Source organism: Prunus dulcis, chromosome 1 (genome assembly GCF_902201215.1).
Source record: "Prunus dulcis chromosome 1, ALMONDv2, whole genome shotgun sequence".
Lineage (NCBI taxonomy): Eukaryota > Viridiplantae > Streptophyta > Magnoliopsida > Rosales > Rosaceae > Prunus > Prunus dulcis.
In genome coordinates, this window is record NC_047650.1 from 32403361 (window position 1) to 32422301 (window position 18941).

The 18941-nt window shown below is 38.1% G+C and overlaps 4 protein-coding genes across 7 annotated transcripts; all 4 read left to right on the plus strand.

Moving 5' to 3' along the window:
* Nucleotides 1-259: 259 nt before the first annotated feature.
* LOC117631276 (U-box domain-containing protein 35) lies at nucleotides 260-3895 on the plus strand. Of its 2 annotated transcripts, none has more exons than XM_034364331.1 (9): nucleotides 260-609; nucleotides 708-784; nucleotides 894-1015; nucleotides 1138-1350; nucleotides 1457-1745; nucleotides 1850-1951; nucleotides 2067-2495; nucleotides 2640-3422; nucleotides 3533-3895. In XM_034364331.1, the coding sequence occupies exons 1-9, from the start codon at nucleotides 426-428 to the stop codon at nucleotides 3581-3583; spliced, it is 2250 nt and encodes a 749-aa protein (XP_034220222.1). In that variant the 5' UTR covers nucleotides 260-425; the 3' UTR covers nucleotides 3584-3895. The 2 variants fall into 2 exon arrangements, with proteins under 2 accessions (XP_034220222.1, XP_034220232.1); XM_034364341.1 differs by having other exon boundaries at nucleotides 1463-1745.
* A 663-nt stretch (nucleotides 3896-4558) lies between these two features.
* LOC117615310 (leucine-rich repeat extensin-like protein 3) lies at nucleotides 4559-5316 on the plus strand. Its single transcript, XM_034344376.1, has one exon. It carries the CDS (start codon nucleotides 4626-4628, stop codon nucleotides 5205-5207), a length of 582 nt encoding a protein of 193 aa, XP_034200267.1. The 5' UTR covers nucleotides 4559-4625; the 3' UTR covers nucleotides 5208-5316.
* A 602-nt stretch (nucleotides 5317-5918) lies between these two features.
* LOC117616291 (conserved oligomeric Golgi complex subunit 8) lies at nucleotides 5919-9920 on the plus strand. 2 transcript variants are annotated; one of them, XM_034345551.1, is made up of 12 exons: nucleotides 5919-6245; nucleotides 6335-6487; nucleotides 6593-6741; nucleotides 7008-7085; nucleotides 7197-7290; nucleotides 7406-7480; nucleotides 7611-7907; nucleotides 8370-8437; nucleotides 8522-8576; nucleotides 8736-8874; nucleotides 9061-9245; nucleotides 9336-9920. In XM_034345551.1, exons 1-12 carry the CDS (start codon nucleotides 6123-6125, stop codon nucleotides 9690-9692), a joined length of 1773 nt encoding a protein of 590 aa, XP_034201442.1. In that variant the 5' UTR covers nucleotides 5919-6122; the 3' UTR covers nucleotides 9693-9920. The 2 variants fall into 2 exon arrangements, with proteins under 2 accessions (XP_034201442.1, XP_034201443.1); XM_034345552.1 differs by lacking the exon at nucleotides 8736-8874 and having other exon boundaries at nucleotides 5968-6245; nucleotides 8527-8576.
* Nucleotides 9921-10175: 255 nt separating this feature from the next.
* On the plus strand, nucleotides 10176-13713 carry LOC117613922. 2 transcript variants are annotated; one of them, XM_034342537.1, is made up of 13 exons: nucleotides 10176-10205; nucleotides 10299-10477; nucleotides 10574-10635; nucleotides 10956-11006; nucleotides 11117-11143; nucleotides 11239-11343; nucleotides 11536-11643; nucleotides 11790-11861; nucleotides 12041-12091; nucleotides 12210-12272; nucleotides 12357-12481; nucleotides 12631-12844; nucleotides 12964-13713. In XM_034342537.1, the coding sequence occupies exons 2-13, from the start codon at nucleotides 10381-10383 to the stop codon at nucleotides 13672-13674; spliced, it is 1686 nt and encodes a 561-aa protein (XP_034198428.1). In that variant the 5' UTR covers nucleotides 10176-10205; nucleotides 10299-10380; the 3' UTR covers nucleotides 13675-13713. The 2 variants fall into 2 exon arrangements, with proteins under 2 accessions (XP_034198428.1, XP_034198429.1); XM_034342538.1 differs by having other exon boundaries at nucleotides 10179-10205; nucleotides 10367-10477.
* The last annotated feature ends 5228 nt before the right edge of the window (nucleotides 13714-18941 follow it).

Here is an 18941-nt window from a genome sequence, read left to right on the forward strand (position 1 = left end):
GGATCAATTTTTTTAATTTATATATTCATATAACAAATGAAAAATTACTATATAAATTCGTACTTCAAATTTTGTATGATAAGTTGGTGTGTTTAGTATTAGTACTGAATACCTGCCCGCCAAATAGTTGTTTTCTTTGATTTGGTCATGGCCACGTCAAAATGCCTAAATCAAGCCAATGGAGGAGAGTCAACACAATACGAGTTAGTTAGTTATGTCCGTTTTCTATGTTTAGCTGGCGTTCCAGTTCCACCGCCAAAGCAACAGAAAGGATCCTCAGCTAATTGGCCTGAGGTTTTCTTTCCTCTTTTTCTCTCTCCTTTCTTGTGTCTCAAGCTTCGCTCTAGTGGCGGGTTGGTCGTCGGAGGCGGTGCCATTTGCAGCGGCAGTGGAAGTACTATTGCTGCGCTAGGTGTGTAACGCAAATGGCCTCCCATTTAACCTCCGACGACACCGTTCCGTCAATCAATGCCACGGCGGTGGCTGTTGACAAGGACAACAAGAACAGCAACCACGCTGTCCGATTTGCTATTGATCATCTTGTAGCTAACAATACCAACCCATATATCATCCTCATCCACGTTAAGCACAAAAACCATCATCCACATCGTAGGTACCCTACCCTCTGTTTCTCAATCTTTAATTTTTAGAATATTGTTGGCCTCTGTCAACGTGATTTCTCTGTTTCTTTTTGGAGTTATATGCAGAGAGTGATGGTGAATCGGGCAATCATGATGGACATCATGTTTTCGTTCCTTACCGTGCATACTGCGCACGTAAAGAGGTACGCAGATTCATCCGTCAGTTATTTTCATTAGAGACGTAGCCTCACATGATGTAGCGTAAAGGGTCCAATGTCATAAAGTGACACGACATTTGATTTTGAATTTTAGGCCCAAGTGAAAGAGGTTATCATTGATGATCATGATGTTGCTAAAGCACTTTTGGAGTACATCAACAATCACTACATCAATAATATTGTAGTTGGTGCATCAACAAGGAATGCTCTTACAAGGTTTAATTTCCCATTCTCTCTCTCTCTCTCTCTCTCTCTCTCTCTCTCTCTTAATCAAATATATGCATCTATCTAATGATCATGAAGTAATGAGCTACATTGTGATGCTGTGTTTCTCATAGAAAGTTCAAAATTGGGTATGATGTGCCCACCAGCTTAGTAAAGCTTGCACCAGAGTTTTGCTCTGTATATGTAATTTCGAAAGGGAAGATGGTCGTCGGGCGAACGGCTAAGAGGCCGGTGGTCAATACTGCTACTCCACCAAAACAACCATCCCCACAGGGACTTCCACCTTGTATTCCAACAGAACAAACTGAAGCAGACAATGGAGCTAGGTACAAAAAAATTAATAGAGCTGTTTATTTGTCTTGTATATATTAAGTCCTTTTTAAATTAGAAACACACATAACTCTTTGTGCTTTGTATGATGTTGCTTGGTAGAAGCAGAGGACAGCCTGCAGTAAGGGGAGGATGGAAAAGTGGAGGAGGATCAGAGAAAATTCCTGTGGTGCGAGAGAGGACGAGGAGTGCTCCAGTCAATCTCTCAATGGACATTGACATTCCTAATCCTGGTTCGTCAAGGTGTTCGCTTAGCAGCCGGAATTCGAATGCGGATGAGAATGAATTTCCAGGGATGTTTAATTCATTTGGATCAGTGGACTTCATAAGCCAAGGGTTAGATTTCTCCAGTGCATCATGTTCTCCCAAGGAGTCATCCAGACAATCTGCAGTAAGTTGTGTATACAAGTATAATGCATGCTACTCAGTAGGAAAAGTTGATGGTTTTGCATATAAAAGAATGATCTGATTGTCATCTGCTCTCAATCGTTGCAGCGGGATATTGAAGCCGAAATGAAAAGATTGAAGCTGGAATTAAAACAAACCATGGACATGTACAGCTCTGCCTGCAAAGAAGCAATCTCAGCAAAAAATAAGGTAATGTTTATGCCATGAAATTTTCAGTGACACCTTTGTTTCTGCTGTCTACTGAATCAACATGGTTCTTGGAGCATGATCAAGAGGGTACTAAAGCTGACTCTTTCAAATCCAGGCTAAAGAGCTTAATCAGTGGAAGCAGGAGGAGGCTCGTAAATTCGAGGAAGCCAGGCATGCTGAAGAGGCAGCTCTTGCCATTGCAGAGATGGAAAAGGCAAAGTGCAAAGCTGCCATTGAAGCAGCTGAGGCATCACAGAGGGTGGCTGAGATGGAAGCTCAGAGAAGAAGACAGGCAGAGATGAAGGCGAAGAAAGAGGCACAAGAGAAGAACCGGGCATTGAATGCTTTGGCGCATAATGATGTCCGATATAGAAAGTACACCATAGAAGAGATTGAACAAGCCACTCAAGAGTTCTCAGCATCAAACAAAATTGGTGAAGGTGGATATGGACCTGTGTACAAAGGTAAACTCGACCACACACCGGTTGCGATTAAGGTGTTAAGACCTGATGCTGCTCAAGGGAGGAAGCAATTCCAACAGGAGGTATGATGTTGGATACAACTTCCCGAGTTTATATTACATAAACAAGTACAGATATGCACTGCTTGCCAAATTATTGGCCCAAATATTTGTTCAATGTCATATTGCTTTCCATTTAGTCTGAACTTATTTTGTGTTCACATGCAGGTTGAGGTCCTGAGCTGCATTAGATATCCTAACATGGTCCTCCTGCTTGGTGCGTGCCCTGAATTTGGATGCCTAGTATACGAATACATGGACAACGGAAGCTTGGAGGACCTGTTGTTTAGAAGAGGCAACACCCCCCCAATTTCATGGAGGAGGAGATTCAGAATAGCTGCTGAGATTTCAACAACCCTTCTATTCCTTCACCAAGCAAAGCCAGAGCCCCTTGTCCACCGGGACCTTAAGCCAGCCAACATCCTCATAGACCGTAACTATGTGAGCAAAATCAGTGATGTTGGTCTAGCGCGCTTAGTTCCTCCATCTATGGCTGATGAGGTGACACAATATCACATGACTGCAGCTGCAGGGACATTTTGTTACATAGATCCCGAGTATCAACAATCAGGCATGCTAACAACAAAGTCGGATATATACTCGCTGGGCATAGTGCTACTCCAAATCATCACAGCCAAGCCAGCCATGGGACTTTCTCACCATGTCAGGAGGTCCATTGAGAAAGGAACCTTTTCTGAGATGCTTGATCCCGCAGTGCCAGACTGGCCTATCGAACTGGCTCTAGCATTTGCTCAGTTGGCATTACAATGCGCAGAGCTAAGAAAGAGGGACAGGCCGGATCTTGGCACAGTTGTAGTGCCCGAGCTTAACCGATTAAGAGACTTTGGAAGGCATGGTGAAGGATCTCATCATGGACATTTCACCACTGCTCATAGTCATAGCTCCGGGTTACGCCCTTCCACATTAAGATCATCAACTACAAGTAGTCAGGTTTGTGACATAGTCATGCCAATCACTGAATTTACTAATTTTAACATTTTATCTATTTGCATGTGGTCATGTAATTAATTTGATCTTCTCCTCCATTGTTGAATAACTAGGAATCAATGAATAAGAGCATTGCCGAGGACAGAGTTGAAGCGCAGACTTGACATACAAAGAAGATGGAGACACATGAAGTTCACATGGAGAAAATCCGCAAAGTTACAAGTGAAAAAACTGAAGAACTGTTTGTAGATAATAGGACATTGATGTAAGAAAAAAATATTTATATTCTTAGGCTTCTTCACAAATTTTCCTTTCCTGATTGGTTTAAGTTACTCTCTGGTGGTTGTATTAGAAAAAGCCGTTGCCTCTGTGTGCTTTGCTCATGTTGTGCCTGTTCACAAATTTTCCTTTCCTGATTATAAGATGACCCTCCCCTCTGCAGTTGAAGGGTGAGAAGATTGGGTGATGACACAAAAGGAACTTGCAAGAATTTACGCGTAGCCGAACATTGTAGGCCTAAAAGAACTGAAGAGGGAGTAGTTAGTAAAACGGTCATAGTAATCAAATAAGAAGCCCACCTTGCCAAGAAAAGTATAACTAAAGAAGCAGCGTAAAGTGCAACACTATAAGGTGGGAATTGATCCACACAAAGGTTGATTATGTTTGCAGAAAGGCATAATAAAAAGAGATCTCTAGAGGTCTCTAGAGGATTAGAAAGCAAAGAATTGAAAGAATAACAAAATACATTCTCCAAACTCCAAAGATGTTGAAAGTAATTAACTATTACTTTGCACTTAACGTGTCGTTAACGCGTTTAATCCCTTCTGTTTGTTTGGTTCCTGCTTATCCAAATTGTGTGCTATCTCCATCTACATCTGTGATTTGTCAATCGTCACCCAAAGAGGAAACTTGTTGCACGTCTTTGCTCAAACAAACCAGAGTAATTGGTATAAACTAATTTAACCCTCGTGAGTTCAAAAACGAAAAGGTGGAAGTAAAGTGTGCACCTTTACAGCAATGCACTAATTCTACCATCATAAGAGAAGCATCTGAATCAAACTTTTTAAGGAGCCATACACACGTTTGTATAAAGGGACCCGTCAAGACCTCACTACCTTATGCAATCATAGGGCAATAAGTACTACAAGTTTTATCTAGGTCACACCATAACTTGGATTTCATTTTTCAAGGTTATGCCTCTCTCAGATGGGTAGTTTCAAAGCTTTGGCATTCATGGAAGGAAAATGGTTTCATTGGTTCTTGAAGGCAGGGCTCATTGGTTTGGTCATGTTTGCTGGGTTGACATATGAGGATCAAGTGGGAGAGGCTGAGACTGGTTTACTATGTATCAGTGAGTGCACAACATGTCCAGTCATATGTTCAACTCCTCCCCCTCCTCAACTTGAGTCTTCTTCACCACCACCATCACCGCCACCAGTGCACCCCTCGCCTTCTCAATCTTACTACAGCTCTCCTCCACCGTCGCCACCGCAATTTGACTACAGCTCTCCTCCGGCCTCACCGCCGCCGCCTCCTCCCTCACCACCAAAACAATCACCATCACCTTCATCATATTCGAAAGGCGCTCCTCCCCCGCCTTCTTTTGTGTACTTCTTCAACATGCCTCCCTCAGGTCCAGTGCCAACAACAACAACAACAACGACAGGAGTGCTGCATAACAATTCCTATCCCTACTACTACTTTTACGCCTCAGAAGCTTCTTCTCTCTCTGCTCATGCCTTCTTCTTATTTGTCTTCTTAGTTCAGCTTGTGTTTTCTTTTTGGTGAGAAAGTAGCTAGCTTAGTTATATATATTTTTTGGTCTGTGATAAAATATGTGGTTGCATTGTAAAGGTGGCTGGATTGGATTGAGAAAGGCTTTCTACTTCCTTGTTCATTCATTCTGTTCATAAATTTCTTGTACATCAAAGACCAATCTTGGTGATGTTTAGAGACTCTTCCTTTTATTTTATTTTTTGGTATTTTTTATATGTATACTTTGAAGGAAATTTATTATGTTCTATAACCACTGGGCTCTCTCTCTCTCTCTCTCTCTCTCTCTCTCTCATATGTTTGCAAAGAAAATAACAAAACACATCGCAGAAACAAGTAAGAAATAGAATAACAAGTCCACTGTCTGATCATGAACATAATTACCTCATTTGGGTGGAAATTGAGGTTGCCATAAAAATAAAAAAAATAAAAAAATCCAAAGCATTAAGATCATAAGTAAAAAGGTAACCACAAATTTAATAAAAAAATGAAATGAAAATAAAACGGAACTCAGTCATACTATTACTATGTATCTATTCACCAGGAAAAAAAAAAGTTTTTTTTTTTGGTTTTCCAATGTAGGGACAAAACTGGAAATTTAAAAGAAAAATGGAAGTTGGTTGTGGAGAGAGAATTCTTAGGTGGCCCTTGTCACAAGTAGTGTGGGGCCCGTTACAAAGTGGGCCCAGCCGACACTGAAAGGCCCGGCCCAATAAACCCAACAAACGACCTTGGAGTTGATCCAGATCCGAATCGCGGCAAATCAACGACAAGACAACTACTCCATCAAACTGAACAACGAACCCGGGTGACTTGCACTGTATAGCAGCAGCAGCAGATCTGCAAATCTGCATTTCCCTCCGAACATCCAAATCCCTAACCGGAGGGTCCGATCCGAAAATTCCAATCAATTCGGAGCTCCACCCCACGATGGAGTCCGAAAATGCCGCAGAGGACTCTTCGGCGGTGGCCAGCCTCCTCCCTCTGGCCTCCGTCTCCCAGCAACCCTACGTCTCCGAGCTCCTCTCCTTCACCCTCGATCGCCTCCACAAGGTCCTCCCTCTCTCTCCCATTTCCTCTCTCATTGTTCATTTCGTTAATAATTAAACTTCGATTGATTTGATTTCGGTTCGGGTTCTTAGGAACCGGAGCTTCTTCGGGTCGATGCGGAGCGAATACAGAGGCAAATGCAGGAGGTGGCGGTGGGTAATTACAGAGCGTTCATTGCCGCTGCGGATGCATTGCTTGCAATTCGAGACGAAGTGTCTTCCATTGACAACCATCTTGAGTCTCTGGTATTATTAATTCTTGACTCTTCTTACTTACTGATTTTATTGGTTTGTTTATTGAATTTTATGATACGTTTTGGCAATGCTAACTTGTGATTTTGGGTTTGGTAGATAGGGGAGATCCCAAAGTTGACAAGTGGGTGCACTGAGTTTGTTGAATCCGCAGAACAGATTTTGGAAAAAAGGAAGTTGAACCAAACGTTGCTAGCCAATCACAGTACTTTGCTCGACTTACTTGAAATTCCTCAGCTTATGGATACGTACGTGTTTTAAATTACTGTAAAAAATTCGTTTCTTTCAATTGTATCACTACTGTACATAGTACAAATCCTTGTTCTGAGCCTATGGCATTACCCATGTGTCTGATTTGGACTTACTTTTCCAAAACCAAAAAACACAAACAATGCATTCTTAAATTAGCACAAGTGAACTGGGATGAACCTTTTTATTCTGACTAAAAATGTCTTTCTTTTCTGAGTCTAGTGAATTGGTTTTTATTTTCTTATTCATTCCCATTATTATGCAGGTGTGTGAGGAATGGAAATTATGATGAAGCTCTAGACTTAGAAGCATTTGTTTGCAAGCTTTCAACCGTGCACCCCAAGTGAGTCTCGTCCCCGTATTCTTCTCATCAACCAATAGTGATTTTAACTTGTGAAAGGCAATGCACTGAGGCTCTTTTTGTTCTTTTGCCTTCTTTTTTCCCTCCTGTAAGATTACCTGTTATTCAAGCTCTGGCTGCAGAAGTCAGGCAGACCACTCAATCTCTACTTTCCCAGCTTCTTCAGAAACTTCGTTCAAATATTCAGGTATTGTGTAATGACTTGTACATATGTATCAACCAGCCCAGCTTGATTTTTCAACTACCCTGATTGTAGAATTTAATATATATTGTTTTTGTGGATGTATCTTTGTGTATTGCAGTTACCTGAATGTCTCCGCATCATTGGATACCTACGTAGAATAGGAGTCTTTAGCGAGTATGAAATGCGTTTGCAGGTAAGGGATTAGTTGCAACTTGCATTGTTTGCATTTAGTTTTATTTGATGCGAAACACTTGAAATGAACATCTTTCATTCTTGTGGACATTGAGGTTGACTGTATCTGACCTTAATTTTCCGCGTTTTAGTTTTTGAGATGTCGGGAGGCATGGCTTACTGGAATTCTGGAGGATTTGGACCAGAGAAATGCTTACGAGTATCTGAAGGGGATGATAAATTGTCATAGAATGCATCTTTTTGATGTTGTTAATCAGTATAGAGCAATATTTGCTGATGATACATCAGGCAGTGAAGAAAATTATGATGGTGGTCTTCTTTTTAGTTGGGCTATGCATATAATTACATCACACCTTAAGACTCTTAAAATTCTACTTCCGAAGATAACTGAAGGCGGATCTCTATCAAATATTTTGGATCAATGCATGGTGAGCATGTTCTGTTAAATTTGTTATTATTATTTTTTATTTGCTCACATCAAGCTATAAAAGGAAATACGTACATGCTTGAATATAGTTGTTTCTGTAATGGACCTTGATCTGCAAGATATATCACTATTCAGTTAACTCTCCCTTTAAAATAACATTCGCCACCTTTTTTACATATGATAAACTGATTGAAAGCCTTCAATTCAAATTTTTACTGCTTTAGTGTGTACCATTAGGACTATAGGAGATATGGGAATTGCATGAATAAATATTTTTATGCTGCAGAGCAATCTGCAATATAAATGACATAACCGTTTGGCATATACTTTCTTTTTCCATTTTACACCCAGGAAATAAGTTGCTTGTAATTTGGTGATGCTAGTCCTTCAAATACCTTTGAAAATCAAGAGTAATAGAAGCTGTGTTTGTTTATTTGACCTTGTTACCATATTTTGTTGACAGTATTGTGCTATGGGGCTTGGTTGGGTTGGGCTAGATTTCCGGGGCTTGCTACCATCACTTTTTGAAGAGTAAATATCTTCTTCCCTTTTTTTCTTGACTACTACCTTACATTATTTTTCTCATTATGAATGTTGACCTTGTTTGCTTTTCAGGGCAGTTCTCAACTTGTTCTCAAAAAATATGAGTACAGCAGTAGAGAATTTTCAGGTAAATGGACAGTGAATGAGTTTAAATTCAGTGTTTCTAGAATTAGAAATACAAATGGTTGCAATAGGTTGGGAGTTTCACTTTGTAGCAAGCAACCTTTTGCTCTTTTTCTTAATTTTCTGGTAGTGAGTTTTAATTTGATATTGTTCTTAAATCCAGGTGGTCTTGGATTCACATCGTTGGGTCCCACTACCATCCGTTGGCTTTTCATCAAATAGTGTTGGTGATGAAAGTCAGGATGATGTAACCCCACCATCTTCTCTTATGGAACATCCACCTCTTGCTGTTTTTGTGAACGGTAAATCCTATATAAGCTTCTCGGCTAATTTCTTGGAAGATGTGATGTGGGGCGTATATCTCATGGTTTATTTTAAAAATAAAGTCTTAATACGTTCATCTAAAGCATAATAGTCCTCAATAGGAATGGCTGATTGCTGCTTCTTTTTCCGGCATTTATGCATATAGTTCTTTCTTGTGGCTGTAGGTGTGTCTGCAGCGATGAATGACCTCCGGCCCTGTGCTCCAATAAGTTTGAAGCATGTCCTTGCTCAAGAGTTAATCAAGGGATTGCAGACTGTTTCTGACTCTTTACTGAGGTACAATACAACTCGGATGCTGAGAGAAAATGAGTCTGGACTTTTCCTCTCGCTTTGTCGGGCATTTATTGAGGTATAATGTTTACTAACTTGGGCTGCTTCTTGTCTGACATTTGTGTCTATAGACATTGACGGACTTTGTATCTTATGAACACATTCATAGGTTACTTACCCACATTGTGCAACATGCTTTGGTCGCTGTTATCCTGGCGGGGCTGCTTTAATCATGGATGCAAAGAATTTGTATGATGGGATTGGCCGCCTATTGACAGTCACTCCATCAAGAGGACCCTCGAAACCTGTCGGTGATGGCAATGGAGATGCAGATGGAGATGGAAATGAAAAGAGCGTAACTGAGAATGGTGACCTGCCTGTGGTGGAAAATGGTGTCACACCTGTTGTCGAAAAAACTGATAATACCATTGCTGATGAAAGAGAAAAAACTGAAAATACAGACGCTGATGAAAGAGAACAGAAAAGCCCCACTTTGCAAACAGAGGAAAGGCGCAGTAATGTTTGAAGCATCTTTATAAGGAAATAGAAATCTTTGTAGCCTCCATGTTTTGATTCTGTAGGTCATCATTTTTTATTTGTATCTTCACCATTTTTGATTTTCAATACTGGTTATAATCTTGTGCTTGTAATTATTTGGCTCAAAGATGATGTCCGAATTTCAGATGTTATATGATAGAGAAAAGAAACAATTTGATTGTAGAAAAACAGCAGCAATTAATAATACTTTCATACTGATTTTGTGTACCATCCTCAAGCGAAATTTCTGTTTCATTTTCTGCAAAACAAAATTAAAAAACTGTGAAAAAAAAATGTTTAAATTTACCAAAATACAGAAGAAAAATAAAATAGAAGTGAGTGTTACCGAATTGTAAAGGACCAACCTTGGGAAAAAATAAAATTGTAAAGGACCAGCGAGCGAAACGGCGCGTATTGGGATTTTGATCAACGGGTAAAACCCGCTCAAACTAAAACCCTAGTTACACAGCTCCTTCAGCAATCAGACCTTGGTTTTCAAGAGGTACACATTTCCTCTGTTTCCAAGCAGAACTCAGATTGAAATCTAAAGGAGATTTTGAAAATAGATTGAGGCTGATAATTTTTTCTATACCAGGATTACTCTGTTTTCAAATTCAGAGTTTCAGAGTTTGAATTTGATATATATTATCTTTGTTCCCGAAGAAGCTTGGTAGACTATGGCATCCAATGTAAAAAAGGGTTCAGAAGAAGAGCAACCAACCTCAAGATTGCAGATTTACTCCACCTCTGATACGCTCTCCCCTTTCTGGAGAGGTTTCTCTCTCTCTCTCTCTCTCTCTCTCTCTCTCTCTCAAGCATATGATCATTTATTCATTTTTTAATATTCGCTTCTGTTTCCACCTTTTGCAGACAAGTATGAAAAAGATGCCAAAAAGTATTGGGATGTCTTTTACAAGCGCCATCAAGACAGGGTATGTTTTTGTTTCTTTGGTCTGTTTGTAATTTCACCATAGCTGTTACTTCTTCTGCTGTCACTACTACTATCACTTACCCTGGAGAGCCAGGCTCCCAAATTATGATTTTAAGCTCTGTTGCTTTTTTCTTTATGCTATGGTCTTGTGCTGTATCTGGCTTTTGGCTGTTCAGTCTTTTTATTTTTGGTAAAGAGGGGGCCGAAGCCCAAACAACACGAAGCTGTTCAGTCTTTCAAAGATAAATAAACTGTAAATTGGTTTTGTCTGTTATCATTGGCTCATTTCCTCATACTCTAATTTTTTTTCCTTTTCATTAGTTTTTTAAAGATCGACATTACCTGGACAAGGAATGGGGCCAATATTTCTCTGTGAGTGAAGAATTCCGTTGGATATATATGTGTGTGTGGGTTCAGTTTTGTTGTTTCGTATCCATCCAACAACTGCATAAACTTTTAACTTTTATCTTTTTGACTATCAGGGAGCTGGGCGGAAAGTTATTTTAGAGGTAACTTAGTGTGCAGATCATGCATGTTACTATTGTTTGTTGTCTAGATATCCTCTGTATCAGTATGATCATTGATTACTGTTCTCAATATGCAGGTTGGCTGCGGAGCTGGTAACACCATTTTTCCACTGCTTGAGACATACACTGATGCTTTTGTCCATGCATGTGATTTTTCACCACATGCTGTTAACTTGGTTAAGGTGTGGTTTTCTTCTACATTTAGTTGCTGATTTCATGGAAAAGGATATTTATATTGAATATTTGAGGATGTTGTTCATGTTTGATCAATAAAATATAATTAGACAAATAAATAGTAATTTCGGTTTAGGTAGTAGTTGGTACTGAATATCTATGGCAACTGCTGCATGATGAATTTTATGTTGTTATTGCAGGCACATAAAGACTTCACAGATAGCCGTGTTAGTGCGTTTGTTTGTGATCTGACCATTGATGATCTGAGCAAGCAGATTTCTTCATCGTCCGTAGATATTGTAACCATGGTATATGAATGAAACATATGGACTCCAATTGTTTATATTTCTTTGATTGATAAATGCTCTTATACTTAAGTTTCTCACTGAGCAACTTTCCCCACTTGTTCAGTTTGACAAATGATCTTTGTTATTTAGACTGACTTGTTAAGCAGATTTTTGTGTTATCTGCAGTGTCTCCAGAGAAGATGCCTCTAGTATTGAAGAATGTTAGAAAAGCTCTCAAGGTAAGTAACTATCCTACTTCCATCTCTTATGTTTTAGAAGTTTTTTAATTTCTTTTAGGTTTGATTTTGTATTTCTTTGTTGTAAGAGTACAATTTTATTTTGAAGTGCCTCTTCTGTAAAATCCATGTGTGCCTCTTTATATGTAATGAAATTTATGCATATATTTTCTTTTCCCCAGCCAAGTGGTCGTGTCCTGTTTCGTGATTATGCTACTGGTGACCTTGCTCAGGTTGATCTTTAATATGTTTATTCCGTCCTTTCTTTAGTAATCTTTTTGTTTAAATTCCACAATTTCAGTATATTACTGTGCAATCTGTGTGACTAAGATTCTGATGCTATGATGACAGGAAAGATTGAATTGCAAGGACCAAAAAATAAGTGAAAACTTTTATGTCAGGGGTGATGGCACTGTAAGTTTTTGAGCACGGTATTGTTAATTATGCTCCTTATTTCTGAATTCACGAGCTTGATTATGACCCATTATTGTTTTCCAGCGTGCTTTCTACTTTTCAAATGAGTTCTTGACAAGCTTATTTAAAGAAAATGGTTTCAATGTTGAACAACTTGACTTGTGCTGCAAACAAGTTGAGAACCGGTCAAGAGAGTTGGTGATGAATCGGTAAATAATCTTACTTTCAGTCGGGTAGATGTAGGTTGTCCCCTTTGATTAAATACTGCTCGTCCTTGGGGTTTTTCTTCTATTAATTAATCTTCTCTCTGATCAAGTTGTAATTCTTTTTTTTTTTTATCTTTTTTTTTTTAATTCAGGCGTTGGGTTCAAGCTGTATTCCGCCTTTCAGATGGTACAAACTCCTCTACCAACGCTGAAGCTGCAATCAGGGTAAATCATCTTGGTCAAGAGAAAATTGAGCTGGATGTCAATGGGAACATCTTGATGCAGCCGGAGAATGATTTAGAGGTTGATATGTCCGACGGTGTGGCAGCGGAAATGTTTGGTATTTCACCTTCCAGTGATAATGAGGTATTTGCCTTTTTTCTTTTTACAAATATGTTGAAATTTGTATATTTGTTGCTGACTTAAAGCTTTTATAAGTTCATCCTTGAAAACATTCTTAATCTCTCTACATTCTTTCGTCTTAGGTAATTGAGCTTGAGCTAGGTGGTTGGACTTTCAAGATCGAAGTGTTATCGAAAGTGCACCAACACACTTGCAAATCAACTGGTTTGATGTTGTGGGAATCAGCTCGGTTTATGGCTTCTGTTTTAGCCAAAAATCCAGCTATTGTCTCTGGGAAAAGGGTGTTGGAGTTGGGGTGTGGCTCCGGGGGTATTTGCTCTATGATTGCTGCTAGATCTGCTGACCTCGTGCTCGGCACAGATGGAGACACAAATGCACTTGACCTACTGAAGCAAAATGTCAATTCAAATCTCAGGCCACCATTACTGGACAAACTCATTACAAGAAGATTAGAGTGGGGAAATAGAGACCAAATAGAAGCCATCAAAGAAGCTCATGCTGGAGGTTTTGATATCATCATAGGCACAGATGTCACTTACATAGCTGAAGCTATTTTGCCTTTATTTCAAACTGCAAAGGAGTTGATTTCATCTAATAGAAGCATTGGTGCTGATTTGGAACCAGCCCTAATTCTCTGTCATATTTTCCGTCGGGTAGACGAGCCTTCCATACTTTCAGCTGCATCTCATTTCGGGTTTAGGCTAGTCGATAAGTGGCCGATAGGAATTCCTACTAATCCATCACCAAGCATCATCAAAACTTGGTTTCCCGAGAATGGCTCGGAGCATGTTGAGAGTGGAGCATTACATATCTTGTACTTCCACATGGAGTGAAATTTTGTGATTCAATGTCAAGGAATACAGTCTTCTTTTTGTTTTTTTTTTTTTGTGTGACAATTATTTGATTACAATCGCAACATCCTTTGAACTAATAAGATCTGTAATTCTACTTGTAAGTTGCCTGAGTTGCAATTAAAAGCAAAGCATGATCAGTATTTAGTTTTCAAGATTTGTACTTTGTACCAACTTTTGGTCTTTTTGCCTGATTGCGAGACTCGTGGTTCCGTGACTTCTATGAAGCCTTGAATATGAATCTTTTGTGAACTGTGACTTGATTTAACTGTTCTATCATGCTCTATCTAAATTATTGCAGATGGAGGGATTTTGTTTGGATAAGAGGAGGAGAAAAGCCTATGACCTTCAATTGCCTTGTTTTTGTTATAAGTGAGTGTTTTTTTTAAAATCATTGGCCCCAAACCTGTTATTAAGAAACTTATTCGTACGTATAATATAAGAAAATTGAAGTTTACATGAATTATTATAGGAATCCCTACTAGTTAAGAATTATGCAATCAACAATTTGTGTGCATGTCCGTTTATGTTCCTGTTATTATTTATATAATCTATTAACAGAAATTAGACTATATCCTTTATTCATTAATTAGAAGTTAATCTTCTTTAATTTATTACGGATAATAGAAATTAATTTTATAAGAAAAAAAACTTAGTTGCAAACGGGGATAGCAAAATCCCAGAGAGCATAAACAACACAACACATTTAGTTTGCTACATCCTCAATGTATTCTTCACTTGCACATTTTCTAGCCTGAAAACTAGAGGATAATAGGACTACATATGCTTCAAATAATCAAGAAAATAAATGTTACTTTGCATTTACTGGCTAAAACATTTGTAAATCAAAGTCCTATCTTTTTTTCATGTATTTTTGTTGTTTAATATTTTATGCTACAATTAACATGAGAGGGTCAAACACAAATTCCTCATTTTAATTCAGGAATACAACCTAGATTTAATATATTGACCAATTTAATTACAGTTCTGTGCTTGAACAAAACCAAATTACACTGCTTACTGCATACCTTCAAACAATTCCAATAAATAAATTTATTTTTCATTGCAATCTTGAAAATTACTAGACTAATTTTCAAATCTGTAATTAATACAACATGTACTGCCTTTTAGCTTGCAAAGAGCTAGCTTCAAATGTATTTGTACAGAGAGTGAACACAAAACCAAAAACCAGTTCCAAGTTCCACCATCATCACATTGCGAGCCCAGATGGTCATGAAGGCCCTTCAGCATGTAGATATAGCTCAGTCTCGGTCTCCATAGAATCACTTGACTTGACCAAATTAGCTTCAAATTAAGCTAAAAACCACAATCCTTGCGATATTTATTACGACATCAAGCAAAAAAAACCTTAATTACCCCAAAGATATTGACTGCCATCTGACAGATGTGTGGAATCATGATGCATGTTGGATACAATTCATTAATGAAATTATGAATACCAGATCGAAATTCACCCCTTGTACTAATTATGGCATGAGACCGAAATTCACCAGCATAACAATTATGTACATCATTTATTTGGAATATGACCTAGAAGTCAGCAACAAATTAATGAAAAATTTAATGCCTAAAACTACTGGATCCGATCGATAGCAAAAACAAAACAGCAAAAAACAAAAACCCTAAGTAACCCTAATCCGTACAGAGTTTAAGACCGACATGTCGAAATGGAATAAATTTCATGAGCACAGACTAATCTTGACCCATGAATTGATTCAAACAGATCAGTACTAATTAATCTTTCATGCAAAATTATGAACACAAAACAAACATGATTCAGAAAGAAACAGAGACAGAGAGAGAGGGAAGGAGAGAGAGAGAGAGAAAAGTGGGTGACAGATAGAGAGTAAGCACGCAAAGCTTCAAGCATGAAACCCACCATGCAAGAAAACACCTTGTGTGCTCACTCTCTTCTGTCACCTCCATTACCCTGAACTAGTTAGCCCTTTTAAATATTGCACCAGAGAGATCGAAGAAACCCAAAACCCTATTTCGAATTCATATCTCTGAAACCCAGAAATGTTCTGTGAAATTGGAACATCACATATATTGGTTTGCTTTGCTTTGCTTTGAGATATGGGAACTTGTAAGTGAGGGGGGCTTTATATAGAAGGACAAAGAGAGAGAGAAGGATTGCATCACGTATGGAATAAATATGGTTTTATCTTCTATTGGTCATCCTTGATTATTTTAATTCCCTTTTAATCACAGATCGAAGAGAAAAGAAAGAAAAGAAGTTCTCTAGAAACTTTATCTCTTTATCTCTCTCTTACCATATGTTCATGCCCCAACGACATACATTTATTGATCGGTTACTGTCACCAATGCATCTTGTAATTTTAAATCTCCAACCTTCCAATCCTTGCTGTTCACCTTTATTATGATCAGTGCACCACCATCCTTACAAACCCTATCTCTTCTGGCCTGAATCCTGGTCCTCTCCATATAATATTTAAAAATATAATTTTGGAAGTCTAGTTTTGTGTTCCTAACTCCAAATGTATGCGTATGTATGAGAAACATTTAAGAGTCCTCTGTGATTTACAAGAAATTGCATTGCGGGAGGATGTTAATATATTGCCTGATGGGATCTATTTCAGATCTGTACCAATAATAATGGTTTGTTTGTGTATAACATTAATTAAAGATATGCATAGGGATAGTCGGCATGTGAGTGACTTTCAGCCGTCCATGTATATGGATTTCACAGGCCATAGAGCATGAATGGCTGGAAGTCTTGTCCCTAGAAAAATTCTTAAATACAACAGTTATACCTCGTCACATCGATCATACTAACATGATATAATTACATATATCGATTTGAAATAACACACAATACTATTGGTGACATCTATGTCAAATGAGTGATATATATGCATAAGAATGATTAGGTGTCATTTGAGTATATTGGTCAGCATTGTGGTATACAATAACTCACAAACAATCATACAATAATGGACATGAGTCTACCTAATAATTTCATCTGTATGCGTATTAAGATTATAATTAGCAGCAGGGGTTGCATTTTGACCTTAACTACTAAGTCATGTCCTAGTTTATAGATTCTTTCATGTGTAAAGTAAATTTTCTTTCCAAAATCTGACCTAATGATGGGTTTAAGAAGCAATTTCTCTGATAAGAATGTGGGAAAAAGGAGGAAAATTAACCAATGAACGTGAAGATATGCAGAAGGAGGCAATTAAAAATTTGAAGATGTACATGTTTCGATGTTTAATTAGTAATTAAACATGATACTAAATCATAGTTGTCATTGAAATCACATGCAGAGAGATCAGCAGTATCGCCCCATTTGCTAAGCTAGATTGGCTGAATGGTACAATATGCCTTGAATATCCATGACATAACAAAAACACAGAATGAAAATATATCTGCAAAGTCGAACATGCAAAAGTAGTATGCCCCCTTAATCAAAATAATAGATTAATAATTAAATTATAAGGTAATTAGTAATTAACAAAGATATGTGGCAGGCAGGCTCAGTCCTTTGGGGAAAAGAAAAAGAAAAAGGAATGGCTTCTTTCAAACCAGTTGGCCAATGAGAGCTCAACAGACCCTCATTCTCGATCATAATATACACAAGCCGGCGAAAAAAAAAGATCAAATGCGGCGGTAAAGCAGTTTAAAGTATATATGCTTTATAATAATTAATTCATAATAATGCAAAAGAGAATATATCATCGACTTTGCAAAATGCGTGGTTTGTGGGACGTCATGCCTTTGCTAAATTATTCCATAATTAACAACCTATATATTATATATTGTAAGATTGGAATTTTTTTTCTTTCTTTTGGGTCGAATTTGTAAGATTGGATTTGATACTTGCATAAAGCCTAAGACCAACCTTAATGGTAATTAATTATACAAAATGTATGCAGCCCATTAATTTAGCAAAGTTGAACCAAATTCATGGAATTCTTACCAGTCTTGAAGATAGATAAATGGGTTTCAGCTTTGGTTATTGAGTTTGACAAGACTTTGATGATGTTGCTCATCTATTTTAGCATTCCCAAATTGTTGGAGAAGTTGTTAGAGATGCTCTTAGTGTTTTCTCATAGTTGCTCAAATGGCTTAGTTTTGATACAAACAATATTCTACTTTATTATGATATAAACTACAGGAAGGGGATTTGAATTTAGGTGCATAGAGGGAACACAAATCCTGAACCTCTGCATTTAGGCATTATGTATTTACCCGCATTTCGTAACATATGGACCATTCAACTAATCCAATGCTTGTGGGCATGTCGCATCAATTATAATAGTTTGTTTCCTTTTAAAAAAATAACTGACGGAGTTAGTCCATTTGACAAAAATAAAAATAAACCCCTCCATCTCCATCTCCAATCTCGCATGTCGCTCTCCTCATTCTTCCTTTGATTTTTTTTATTTATTGGAAGTTGTAGTCATCAACCGAAATTGATCAGGAAAATACCCAATTGATTGCTTTCTGATTGATGATGGAATATCTTCATGATGAGCTTCTTTGAGATGTTGGGTTTTCTGTGGTGAGGATGGGGGATGATGCTGGGTGATCATAAGGGTTTGCCGTGGAAGGAGTAAAATCATAGGGCTTTGGGTTCCCTGCAATGAGGACGAAGGCGTATGTGTTCGATAAAAATGAGTGATTTATTGAGCTGTGGGATTTACAAAGGAGCGGTGGTTGGGTTTTAAATGAGTGTGATGGCGGAGGTGTTTGAAGAAAAGGGTTTGTGTCTTTTTCTGTGGTGGGAGGAGAAATGGAGGGGTACAGAGGTTGGGATTCTTGGTTGGTGGGGTACAGAGATTGGAAGGAAGTTGATGACTACGGCTTCCCATAGGAAAAAATAAAAATAAAAAAGATGAAAGGAAGAATGAAAACAGCGATGGAGGTTTTATTTTATTTTCTATCAAATGGACTAACAACGTCTTTTTTTTTTTAAAGGAAACAAATTATTGTAGTTGATGCCCACAAGCATTGGATTAGTTGAATGGTCCAGATTTTACGAAATACGAGTAAATGTACAATACTTAAATACAGAGACTCGGAATCCGAACAACACATCCTCTCCAACCAACATAATTAAACCCATATATGCCTCAAATGACTTAATTTAATCAAACGAATAATTAAGGGTAATTATTATTTTTAGAACCACGCGGACCTAGGCGTGTGAAAAAACTTGTACTAGTATAATAGAGGCTATAATTCTAGGGCTAAGGTATATGAAC

Excerpts from the sequence above, each read along its gene's own strand:
- LOC117631276 (XM_034364331.1), top strand. The coding sequence starts at position 426 with ATGGCCTCCCATTTAACCTCCGACGACACCGTTCCGTCAATCAATGCC. Across the intron at positions 785-893 it reads CATACTGCGCACGTAAAGAG|GCCCAAGTGAAAGAGGTTAT; the intron begins GTACGCAGATTC and ends TTTGAATTTTAG. Across the intron at positions 2,496-2,639 it reads GGAAGCAATTCCAACAGGAG|GTTGAGGTCCTGAGCTGCAT; the intron begins GTATGATGTTGG and ends GTTCACATGCAG.
- LOC117615310 (XM_034344376.1), top strand. The coding sequence starts at position 4,626 with ATGGGTAGTTTCAAAGCTTTGGCATTCATGGAAGGAAAATGGTTTCAT.
- LOC117616291 (XM_034345551.1), top strand. The coding sequence starts at position 6,123 with ATGGAGTCCGAAAATGCCGCAGAGGACTCTTCGGCGGTGGCCAGCCTC. Across the intron at positions 8,875-9,060 it reads TCTTGCTGTTTTTGTGAACG|GTGTGTCTGCAGCGATGAAT; the intron begins GTAAATCCTATA and ends TTGTGGCTGTAG. Across the intron at positions 9,246-9,335 it reads TTTGTCGGGCATTTATTGAG|GTTACTTACCCACATTGTGC; the intron begins GTATAATGTTTA and ends ACACATTCATAG.
- LOC117613922 (XM_034342537.1), top strand. The coding sequence starts at position 10,381 with ATGGCATCCAATGTAAAAAAGGGTTCAGAAGAAGAGCAACCAACCTCA. Across the intron at positions 11,144-11,238 it reads GGCGGAAAGTTATTTTAGAG|GTTGGCTGCGGAGCTGGTAA; the intron begins GTAACTTAGTGT and ends CTCAATATGCAG. Across the intron at positions 11,344-11,535 it reads ATGCTGTTAACTTGGTTAAG|GCACATAAAGACTTCACAGA; the intron begins GTGTGGTTTTCT and ends TTGTTATTGCAG.